Consider the following 12,645-nt stretch of genomic DNA (forward strand, 5'->3'; position numbering starts at 1 on the left):
CACACCTTAACTTCTCTCCCCTGCAGGGTTGATCACCTCCAACTGCCCTTCCTTGCAGACCTGGTTCCTTTCAACTGCCCTCCTTTGCAGGCCTGGTGCCTCCCAACTGCCCTCTCCTGCTGGCCATCTTGTGGTGGCCATCTTGTGTCCACATGAAAGCAGCCATCTTTGACCACATAAGGGCAGCCATATTGTGTGTTGGAGTGATGGTCAATCTGCATATTATTCTTTTATTAGATATGATTATTTTTTATTAGTTTTAGGGTATAGCATAATGGTGAGACAATACAAAGTGTTCCCCACAAACTCCTTTTATTAAATCAACTAATTATATAATAAATACATATATAGCTTTCAGATGGCCATCAAATTGGTTCCAGACACATATGTGATATCTGATTAAGGTGAGATAATAGATATACACACACATTCAGACCTTCTAGTCAGGATTCATCATGGCGCAAGAGGAAGGTTAGGAGAAATAAGTTCTTTCATTTGTCTGGAAGCCCAGACACACCGTGTTCACTCTAATCAGGATGGCTAGTCCACACACATTTCCCCCAGATGACTTGGAAGGCTGAGAAAGAAAAACCAACCCTGCAACTTTACACCCAAGAATTATTCTAATGAAAACCAGGCTTCCTGTGAATAAATGATGCTAAAAACCTACATGAGGTTGAGTCAACTTCTCTGGTTCTGCTCCCACGTCCTATTCTATCCCGAGCAGAGCCCTTTTAGTTACTTAGTTTATCTGTAAAACAGGAATTCTAATGGTGCCTCTTTGTTAGGGTTCTGGTGAGGATTAAATAGGTTAATTTAGGTAAAACCTAGAGCTCATGAGTGTCCTGGTGTTATTGGACTATGGGGCCCATTTGCCTGTGCACATCTAAGCCCATTAAAATACGAAGAAGAGTTTTCAATCAAACCCTGGCTAGTTTGGCCCAGTAGATAAGAGCTTCAGTCCTCAGACTGAAGGGTCCCAGTTTTGATTTCAGTTAAGAGCACATACCTGGGTTGCAGGCTCCATCCCTGAACCTGGTCGGGGTGTGTGTGTGTAGGAGGCAACCAACCAATAGATGTGTTTCTCTTACTCTGTCTCTTCCCCTCCCTTCCACTCTCCCTTCCATTTCTCTAATGGGAAAATGTCCTTGGGTGAAGATTCACAACAACGAAAAAGTTTGGCTGGTTTCTCCTTACCTTTGCCTAGAGCAGTGGTCAGCAAACTCATCAGTCAACAGAGCGGCAAACCGTGGCTCGAGAGCCGCATATGGCTTGTGAGCCATGGTTTGCCGACCACTGGCCTAGAGGATGGCTTGTTCTTCCTCTGTCAGTCACCAAACTTGAAAATGCCACAGGCATGAAAGCGCCCACTGGTCTCTACTTATTTAGGGAAGACTAGTCCATCTCTCAAATTTAATTCTCCTGACCTTTGCATCCACAACTCTCTCGTAGTGTTAAGGAAAAAATAAAATATTTTAAAATGTTAAATTTTTCTAGTGTTCTCTCAGTGTTTATTGTAGGACCAGTGATCTTTTGCAACTTCCTAAAGTCTACCTGGAAATAGAATCAAGATGGGCATTTAAAAAACAAAACAAAACAAAACAAAACTGAATTTAGACTATTTTAAAATATATTAGTTAACCTGTTAGAAGAAAAAAAGACTCTACACTTTCATTCTTCTCTCAACACAAATCACAAAACCCTTGTATTTTATGTTGTGGCAAATGCCAAGCGCTACATTTAATCAACTACATTTTAATTTTATCTCTCTTTAAAGATACCAACCCTGGTGGCAGGTAAACTCTGATTTTTTTTTTCTTTTTCTTTTCACACTATTTCAGATTTTGAATATTTGCATTGTCCGTCAAAATAATGTAAAATGGCATCGGTAGACCAGTCACCGAAAGCCCATCAAAATCCGATCCACAGAAAAACTGGAAGAATCTTTTTCTACGACGGTTCTAATCAGAACTTAGCTGCGATCCCCCCGGGGGTATTAGCCTTAAAAGAATTAGAAGAAGTGCATCTGGAGCATAACCGCATCGAAGAAATCCCCCAGGATATCCAGCACTTAAAGAACCTCAAAATCCTCTACCTGAACAACAACAAGCTCAGCAAGCTGTGCCCCCAGCTGGGAAGTCTGAGCAAGCTGGAGGGCCTGGACCTGAGCGAAAACCCCATCCTCCCCGCCTGGTTCCGGGTGCTCAGCACCATCCGCTCCCTGCGCCAGCTCCGCCTCTACCGCACCCACGTGGGCGAGATCCCCAAGGAGATCTGCAAACACCTGCACCACCTCGAGCTGCTCGGACTGTCGGGCAACCTCCTGAAATCCCTGCCCATGGAAATTGTGAACCAGACCAAGCTGAGGGAGCTCTACCTGAAGCATAACCAGTTTGAGGTTTTCCCGCCGGAGCTCTGCGTCCTCTGCAACCTGGTGATCATCGACCTGGACAACAACAGGCTCATGGCCCTCCCGGAGGAGATCGGGAACCTGACGCAGCTGCAGAAGCTCTACGTGGCCCACAACGGCCTGCACTCGCTCCCAGAGTCCCTGTGCCAGTGCGACAAGCTGATGGTGCTGGACATATCCTACAACCGCCTTCACTCCATCCCGCACACCCTGGAGAGCCTCGTGGAGATGACGGAGGTAGGGCTGAGCGGGAACCCGCTGGAGAAGGTGCCGCGCCAGGTCTGCAAGTGGACCTCGTTGCACCTGCTCTACCTGTGCAACACCGGCCTGCGCGCGCTGCGCCGCTCCTTCCGCCGCCTGGTCAACCTGCGCTTCCTGGACCTCAGCCAGAACCACATGGAAGTCTTCCCCTTGCAGATCTGCTCGCTGAGGAACCTGGAGATCCTGGCGCTGGATGACAACAAGATAGGGAAGGTACTGATTCGGTTCCCTGCCTGGCTGTCGCTAGGCCCTCACCCAGCCAGGGCCCTGCTTGCCCTGAGTTGGTGCGGTTCTGTGTCTAACCATTAGCGACTCCTAGCTGACTTTATGTGCAAACAATCCAGGCTTCACAAATACACTGAGTGGCCAGATTATTATGGTCTCTGAATGCATAATAATCTGGCCTCTCGTTCTGTGTGTGTGTGTGTGTGTGTGTGTGTGTGTGTGTATAATATTTTCATATATTTATATATGTCATAAGAGTATAAAAATATGGACTGGGCCGAAGCCGGTTTGGCTCAGTGGTAGAGCGTCGGTCTGCGGACTGAAAGGTCCCAGGTTTGATTCCGGTCAAGGACATGTACATTGGTTGTGGGCACATCCCCAGTAGGGAGTGTGCAGGAGGCAGCTGGTCGATGTTTCTCTCTCATCGACGTTTCTAGGTCTCTATCTCTCTCCCTTCCTCTCTGTAAAAAAATCAATAAAATATATATATATTTTAAAAATATGGACTGGAAAAAACTACATTCCTGACAATGGCTGTTTCTGGGAAGAGGGAGGTAGTCAAGCAAATGAGGGTATTGTAGAGAAACTCAACTTTAATTGCAGTATTTTATTGTATTTGTTAACAAAAGATTTGGGTATACTTGTATTTGTTTTTTGTTGTTTAATATTTAAAATAAAAAAAGGTTTATTTGAAAAGCAAAAGACAACTATAGAGTGAGAAAAAGGGATACTTGGAATTCAATATCTAACCAAATAATAGGTCTGTCTTTCCTGGCTATCGACACCAGTCGAATGTGTTCCCCAGATATTATAAAAATCCTAGGCCAAAAGGTGTGGGTTTTTTTTTTGAAATATATATATATATATATATTTGATTTCAGAAAGGAAGGGAGAGAAAGAGAGTCATAGATACATCAATGATAAGAGAGAATAATTGATTGGCTGCCTTCTACACACCCCCTACAGGGGATTGAGCCTGTAACCAGGGCTTTTGCCCTGACAGGGAATCTAACCTAGATTTCCTGGTTCATAGGTCGAGGCTCAGCCATTGAGGTACACAGGCCAGGCAAGGTCTGAGTTACTTTAAAAAAAAATTATTTTTTACTTTGTTTTCAAAACCTTGGGTAGGTCTTTTGTTTTCCTAATTGCCATAGACTTTTAAAACTGCCTTTCAACAAATAAATGTTTTGATAATAACTCTAAGATTTAGGGAGAGAACCTAGGATTTCATCTCTATTAAGTTTGCAGGTTCGATTCCTGGTCAGGGCACATACCTAGGTTGTGGATTCCACCCTGATCGAAGCATGGGGGGAGGCAGCTGACCAATGTTGTTTTTCATATTTCTCTCTCTCTCTCTCTCTCTCTCTCTCTCTCTCTCTCTCTCTCTCCATCTCCCCACCCCCTTAAAATCAATAAACATATCCTCATGTGGGGATTTAAAAGAGAATCTTGACTTGAAACTTATCTTTTTGGAATACTTCTAGTTACCTTCAGACTTCAGTGCACTTTCAAAACTGAAAATCCTTGGACTAAGTGGGAATCAGTTCACTTCATTTCCAGAAGAAATCTTTTCTGTAGAGTCTTTAGAGAAGTTATACATTGGGCAAGACCAGGGAGCCAAGCTCACCTATATGCCAGAGGACATCGGGAAACTACAGGTAAGCCTCCCCCAATGAGCAGGCAAAGGAGTACACACTGACTGGCTCCTTAGGTTGGTTGGTACTGGGGAAACATGGCTCTGTTTCCCAGGCTGTGTGTGGAATGAACCACACCAGATTCTCAGCTCTTAGCAACAGCCATTAGTATACTCTGAGCCTTCCACTGTCTTCCTGACCAACCCCCAGATTTATACCTAAAGAACAATTTATTGTGATTGCTAGTGGATATGTCATGCCATGCGCCTTTCCACTATGTGGTTTGGAAAGCTTTAATTGCAAGAAGTTGAGCCACAATGCTTTTCACTTCGTTCCTACTTTTCATAAGTTACCCTTCAAAGCTGTCCTGTTTTGAAGTGAAAGTATCCCACAGGTGAACTGCTGGGAGCTGCAGTTTGATGGGGCAATAGACCTCCTATTCTAACGTGGTGGAATGTAAATTGTGATCTATTTCACTGTTGCGCCAGGTTCACTGAAGATGGGCCCATGGCCCTGTGTTAAGTCCTAGCAGAGCAACACGTTCACTTCATTAACCGGTAGCCATACCAGTATGTCTTTATCTATTCGCACACTTTAAGGAACTGATATATTTTAATGCTTCTGGTACTGCACCCTTTTTAAAAATATATATATTTTATTGATTTTGTACAGAGAGGAAGGGAGAGAGATAGAGAGCTAGAAACATCGATGAGAGATGAGAGAGTCATCGATAAGCTGCCTCTTGCACACCCCCCACTGGGGATGTGCCCACAACTAAGGTACATGTCCTTGACCGGAACTGAACCCGGGACCCTTCAGTCCACAGGCCCACGCTCTATCCACTGAACCAAACCGGTTTCAGCTGGTACTGCACCCTTAATGCTGATAAAGTAGGTGCGGGCCACTACATTAGCCTTGAGCAATGACCTATGACACAGGGTTTCTATTCTGAATTCTCCATCCCTTCATGCGATTTTCATAGAACTCTGTCTATCATCCTGTGCCTTGTGCATCATGTCACACTCTCCAAAATCTCAGGGTAAAATACAAAATTTTGCCCAGTGAATTGGAACGCAGTCAATTTATCTGTATACGTGGCTACTTCCACGTGGGCAATGTTGGATTGATATTTGGGGAAATTATACTTCTGAGGCAACTGCCACCAATAATTAGACATTGAAAGGGAGCAAATGATGTGTGTAGTAAAATGATCCAAATTATTTTTTCATAAAGTTCTTGTGAAACAAAGAAATACTAGGTTCCCATGTTCTGTTTTCCCTACGTAATTGTGAATGAACCATTTCTAATAGTTTAACTAAAAAATAACTTCTTGATGATAGTCCTTTAAATGTTTTCCCCCTTTATTCCAAGGCATAATAACCCTCACTGAAGTAGCATGGGAACTCACGGGTGAATCTAGTTACTATAATTCGTTTTTCAATGTAAGGATCGTTGTGATATATTATGATATTATTTCAGATTCTTAAAGAGCTGCATATAGAAAACAACCATCTGGAGTACTTGCCAGTGGCCTTGGGATCAATGCCTAACCTGGAAATTCTTGATTGCCGCTACAATCTGCTTAAGCAGCTTCCAGTTGCCATTTGCCAAGCACAAGGTAGGGAATCTTCCTAGGCCGTTAGCCTAGTAGAGTTTGAGGCCAGCATTTCCCTTGATAAAGCTTCTTTGCTTTTCTAAAGACCAATCTCAGTGTTCAGAGAGCTTGGCTCTACTTCATTACCTCCTTGCTTGGCTCACTGGGAAGGTCAGGTGCCTGACTAGTACAGCTCAGAGCCTCACAAAGGTAGATTATTTATTGGGAATTTAAAAAAGAAGAGCAAGTAGCAATTGCTAAGATAATTCGTCATTGCACCACCAACAAAAATGTACTAAATACCTCCTGCATGTTGGAATTAGGAGTTGGAGGCTCTGTAGTAAATTCACATTAGGTCACTAAGTCACTTGAAGAAAAAAAAAATACTGACTCACCGTGGTGAAATCAGCAAGGGGCGGGCTTTTGAAGCTACATGATTGACATGAAAAGCCATATAGGATTCATATTTAAACACTCAAACATATCCATTCACGTAAGCTTTTTGCTGAGTGCCCACTGAGGCCAGATTAAAAAAAAAATTTTCACCCATAGTGTACTAAATCTTCAGATTTATAGATATGTTTTCAAACTGACTATTCTTTAATGAAAGGAGGATGAAGAAATACGAATGCAAGCTGTTACCTAGCCACAAGACATTCAAAGATTAGAGGCTGGCGTGGTTATGAGTAGTGCTCGTTAGTAATGCTCCATACTGTACATTCTTATCCTCTCCTCAAAACCTTTTAGTGTTTATTAGTTTTTTGTCTCTAATACTTATTTACACGAACTCCAACAACTTTGAGGTGTTTTAAAGAAGAGAACTTTGGTGTGCCTCATCAAATCTGATGTTTTTTTGTGACATGGCACAGTAGGAAACCTTTCCAAATGACTGGACTAAAGAATTCACATTTTAATTCTTGCCTGTCTTTTAAGATAAATTCTTCATTTTAAAATATTGTTTCAGCTTTGAGAGAATTACTGCTTGAGAAAAACTTGCTCACCCAACTTCCAGATGATTTTGACAGTCTAGTGAATCTCAATGTTCTGACGCTGATGGACAATCCTATGGAAGAGCCCCCCAAAGAAGTGTGCACTGAAGGCAAAGAGGCTATATTCAAATACCTTCAGGAGAAAAGAAAGAGGAAAATGGTAGCAACAAAGGTAAATCAGCAAAATCTCTGGGTAATATACTCCCAGTTGCTTAGGAGAGGGGTTCGTGTTAAACACATTAGATTAGCCAATCGAGCTGCTCTTTATTCCTCTATACCTTGTCCTTAGGACTAGAGACTCTTATTTACTTAACCAGGGCCACGCGAGAGAATTTTGAACATCATCCTAGCATTTTTGTTCCTTGTCTCCTTGTCAGATAAGAAGCCAACAATCAGGCAAAAGAAACCAAAAATTTCAAATATTAAAAAACCCTAAAATTCTTAGAGTATTCGCTGGGATGAAAAGCTGGTATTAACAAAGTCAGTAAGAGAAGGCTGAAAAATTATTAAGGTAAGCATTTATGGCACAGAGGTCTAGCAACCAGGGTTCTTCTCTGCCACTAACCAGGGTCAAAGAACTAAGAGCCCAGTCTCGCCCAGTCAGCTCACGGAGACATAAGGATACCCCAGACAGACCAGGAATGCGTTCACTTCTGTCACTACCCAGTGTTCTTCATTCCACTGTTCCAAGCCCCCTCTTCTCACACTCCTACTTCCAATCCTTCTCCCAAAAAAACATACCTTTCACTCAGCAGTCACACCGATGCAGTCCACACATAAGGGTGATCAGCTCTCCTCTGCTGAAATCGACCATTTTTCATTTCCTGGAAATTAAACTCATAGATAATATTACCTACCAAGACCACATACTTTTAGTAAATCAAAGTAAAGCCTGAGCTACAACATAAAGGGAAAGATAAGGACAGTTATTTATATTAAAATATTTATTTTAATATGTATTATTCAGGAATGATCACTTTGGAAGAATAAAAATACTTTCGGGAGTCAAGAATTCCTAAGAGCATTTTGAAAAACCATATACCCTCTTGCACATTTTCAAAATTTATATTTAATTTTTTTTTTTGTCACTAGGTTCAAATCATTGCAAAGCTTTTATTTTTCAGTGAATTTTAAGTATCGACATTTTAAAATAGAGCTCTTAGATCAATATTTTAAGTGTACCCAATGGAATCTAAATATTATTTTGATTGATATGTCAGTCAACATCAATTTAAAAAAATACTTGAACAAGTTTTATTTTATAGGCAGACATTTTGTTCTTTTCTTCTTGAACATCTATTTTCATTCCATTTCCTCCTTAGAATTGATCTTAATGTTTTATGTGTTATATAGTATGTATCCACATACTTTAAATAATTATAAAGGCAGTGTTTATTAAAATACACTTCATTTTTAAAATTGTGCTATAAACTGTTAAAGTGTGTATACATTTTTGAGGAATACCTTGTATATATCATTTTATTATATATATATTATATTAGTTATATCTATAAATTTAAAGTCATTTATAGATCACCTTTCATACTTATATGTAACAAAAATATTTATGCAAATTAAAATTTAAAATTATTTTTTTCTGTGACCATAGGGTTTTATATTCTAGATTATTACATTTTATTACAATTTACAATTATTGGTAGTATAAAATTGACCATAACAACATAACATCTATTACAAATTTTGATGTTTAATTATTCGACCTATAGGATTTTGGGGAAATACATATAAAAATGAGAGAAACTTTTTCATATGGTTTATGTATTCTTGCATCAATATTACTTATGGCTAGAATGAGACAGGGCTTGGCATCAATCCTATGCCTGTTTATCATTTTACAAATGAAGTGCTGAGAAACATTGTCCCTATAAATAAGGTAATAAGAAGTTTTATTCTTTGCTACATTTTGTTTTAAATGGCAAAGTCTTAAGCGTCTCTTGAACTTTCCCCAGATTTATACCCCAAATCAGATAGCAGGCCCTTAGCAGACAAATCAACTGTTCTACCTTCAATTTTCTTGAAGACAAAGAGCTGGAAGGCAAAAGGATTGGTTGCCCTGTCCTTAGAGCCATTATTATTATTATTATTATTATTATTATTATTATTATTATTATTTGGTGTCCCAGAGGTTTCTGAAGTCCAGGGCAGCACACCCTAGTCAGATTCAGTGGATGAAAGGGGTGCCAGAGGGGCAGCTGTGTTTCTAGGCAGGTACATTTTAGAAAAGGGTACGCGTGGAAGTTGAAATTTTGGAAACGGATTGCTTCCAAACTGTCCAAGCCTGCACACCCTTGGAAAGTCTTTGTGGACCAGGGTGCATGTCACACAATTGAAGGCCTTGACAGCAAAAAGCCTTGCACATTTTCAGAATGCTTCTAGAGGGCAGTACTGTCCCCTGGGAAATCACCACCCTAACTTACTGATCTGCTGCTTTCACTCCCCATCTCATCTTTCCCTTTTTTACTTTACTTGAGTCACTAACGGGATCCTTGGTATGTTCCTAAGGTCCAAGCATGCTTCTGCCTCAGGATCTTAACACTGGCTCTTTCTGCCCAGAGATAATTCCCCTGGTACGGACAAAACTCTGCTTTCACTTAGTTGAGTCTCTACTCAAATATCCTCATAACTGCCCTTACTCCACCTCATATAAAACAAAATACTCCTACCTAACTTTTTCATTCGTCCAACAAATATTTATTGAGCTTCTACTATGTGCCAGGCATTGTTCTAGGCACTGTAAATACATCGATTCGAACAAAACATAAATCTCCTCATATTGCTTAAAGTCTAATGTGATGGGAATAAAAACAAGAATATATAATATAAAATGATATACTGTGTTAGAAAGTGATGCGTGGTGTTGGGAAAAAAAGTTCAAGCTAAGGGGAACTGAGATTACCAGAAGTTGTATGTGTGTGTGTTGTGGAATTTCAATTTAAATGAGATAGTCATGGTAGGCTTCACTGGAAAAATGATTGCCTCAGGTTACCATAACAACAGACCATAGACTAGGACGCTGAGACAACAGAAATGTGTTTTCTCACAGTTCTGGTTCTGGATGCTAAAGGTTCAAAGAGTTTACTTCTGGAGGAGGGATGAGTCTGAATAGGTGTGAGGGAGTAGGATTGAGTGAGGCAACAAGGGTGGGCTGGCTGTAGGTAGGCAGGGGCACAGGAAGACAAGTAACAAGAAGGAAGGCAGGGGAAAGGCATGCCCGAGGCCCCTTACTGTGCACTGCCATCTCCAGGCCACCAAACACCATCTAATTATACACTTACTAGAGGCCCGGTACAAGGAAATCCATGCACTGGATGGGGAGGGTCCTTCATCCTACCCTGCCCCCATCACAGTCCGGGAGCCCTCAGGGATGGGAGGGGACCCAATGATCAGGGAAAGGTGACACCCTCATCAGATCTCTGCTGCTGTCACTGCCGGCAGTGCAGCCTCAGCCAGCCCTCATTTCCTGTGCCTCCATCCAAGGCTTACCTGTGCCTTGGCCGGCCCTGCTTGCCTGAGCCTCAGTCAGTAGGGGGTGCAGGAGGACTGAGGGGACTCTGGCTGCAGGCATGTGGAGCAGCCATCCCTGACCCGCTGTGGGCACTGCCATCTTGTGATGGTGTGATGGTCAATTTGCATATTACCTTTTTGTTATATCGGACGAGTTTATTGTTTATTGTCTCCTTCCTTCACTGGAATGTGAGCTCCACAAAGCCAGTGACAATAGTATTTAACTGCTGTTTCCCAAAGGTTTGGAACAGGGCTTGATGCATAAAAGCACCCAATACTTTAAAAAAATTCTTGGATGACTGGCTAACTGAGAAAGAGAGATAATATGGCTTAGAGTTCTCATCACATTCCTTTCTCCACATCTCTAAAACCACATGTCAGAACAAAGAGTTGTAACCATCCCCAGTGATACCAGCTAATACTGTTTGGGTTTATCTGTTTTCAGATTCAGTCCTGGTGGCGTGGAATCATGGTACGGAGAGGAATTGGGAAATTTTCTGAACTATTAAAAATGAAAAAGAAAGGAAAGAATTCTCTAAAATCTAAGTCAGGAAAGAAGGGTGCAAAAGGAAAAGCTGCAAAGGAAAAGAAGAAATAATTTCGTATATTGATGACTTGAGGTAATGAACCCTGATGCATTAAGAAGGCAAAAATATATAGGAATTAGATGCCCACCACACTAAAATTATTCATTAAATTATGGTTATGTGTAAAAGTAAATATTCTTACTTTTACTGAAATATTTATGAGAAAATGATATGAAACCCAGGAATCGCTTCAGAATTATATCAGGTAAGTGTGGGGGATCCAAATGAAACAAGATTGGACATAAGCTGATAATTGCAGAAATATCTGATAATTACATGGCAGTTCGTTAAAGTATTCTGTAACAAACTTTTGGTTATTTTTGTGTGTGTGTGTTTGAATCATCTATTTTTTTAAAAGTCTTTATTGATTAAGGTATCACATATTTGTCAACTCCCCATTTGTGTCCTCACTTACCTATTGTCTTTGACCATTGGTTAGGCTCATATGTATGCACATAAGTCCTTTGGTTGATCTCTCCCTTTTATCCCCACCCTCCCTTTGAAGTCCAACAGTCTGACCCATGGCTCCTTATCTCTGGTCTGTTCTTGTTCATCAGTCTATGTTGTTCACCTCTTCCCCTAGATGAGTAAGATCATGTCCTACTGGAAATATAAGAATAAAAAATGAGACAAGCAATAATGGTTATGCTGAAAAGCATATAAATCAGTCTGTAGTGAGTTTCTTTCTGGGCCACCAGTTCTTTGGAGACCCAATTTCAATGTCAAACAGTTCCTTATGTGTACATGTCAGCAATGATATTTCAGTTCTAGATGGTGGGCAAATGGTAGTAATGCAGATCCAACCCTCTCTGGTTTGGTCCTGGGCAACCTGCAGTGACACACAGCTGCTGACTGTTATTATGGCAAGGCGGCGTCAATGACTCCCATCTCTGGACTGCTTCTCTTCTGTCTTCATGGTTGGAGTAGTCCTGTCAATTCCTCTCTGTTGCCAGAATCCACATGGTCTCAGAGTTGTTTCCTGAAAATATACAAACATATTCTCGACCAAAAATTAATAAAAGACAAACTTTTAGTTTTGAAATAATTACATATTCACTAGAGGCCCGTGCACAAAATTTGTGCATTTGGGGCTGGGGGAGGGGAGGGGAGGGGAAGAAGGGGTGTTCCTCAGCCGGGATTGCAAGAGACCCAGTCAAGGGACTCCACTGGTTCCTAATTGGGGCTTGGGAGGAACATGGGAGGTTGACCAGCCAGTGAAGGATTGCAGGGGGGATTCCAGGGTGTGTCTGGCTGGTCTTGCTCAGTCCTGATCAGCCAGACCCCAGCAGCAAGCTGACCTACCAGTTGGAAAGTCTGCCCCCTGGTGGTCAGTGCACATCATAGCAAATAGTTGAACTGCCATAGCCTATCATATATTGTGCTTTGATTGATTGAATGAACAAATGGACACTTAGCATAT

At 41.4% G+C, this 12,645-nt stretch overlaps 1 protein-coding gene across 1 annotated transcript; it reads left to right on the top strand.

Moving 5' to 3' along the window:
• The first annotated feature begins 1,609 nt into the window (after window positions 1-1,609).
• LRRIQ4 (leucine rich repeats and IQ motif containing 4) lies at window positions 1,610-11,340 on the top strand. Its single transcript, XM_036443722.2, has 5 exons — window positions 1,610-2,884; window positions 4,381-4,554; window positions 6,010-6,148; window positions 7,089-7,285; window positions 11,084-11,340. The coding sequence occupies exons 1-5, from the start codon at window positions 1,880-1,882 to the stop codon at window positions 11,234-11,236; spliced, it is 1,668 nt and encodes a 555-aa protein (XP_036299615.1). The 5' UTR covers window positions 1,610-1,879; the 3' UTR covers window positions 11,237-11,340.
• The last annotated feature ends 1,305 nt before the right edge of the window (window positions 11,341-12,645 follow it).

This window comes from Pipistrellus kuhlii, unplaced genomic scaffold, assembly GCF_014108245.1.
Source record: "Pipistrellus kuhlii isolate mPipKuh1 unplaced genomic scaffold, mPipKuh1.p scaffold_m20_p_2, whole genome shotgun sequence".
NCBI classification, from domain to species: Eukaryota; Metazoa; Chordata; class Mammalia; order Chiroptera; family Vespertilionidae; genus Pipistrellus; species Pipistrellus kuhlii.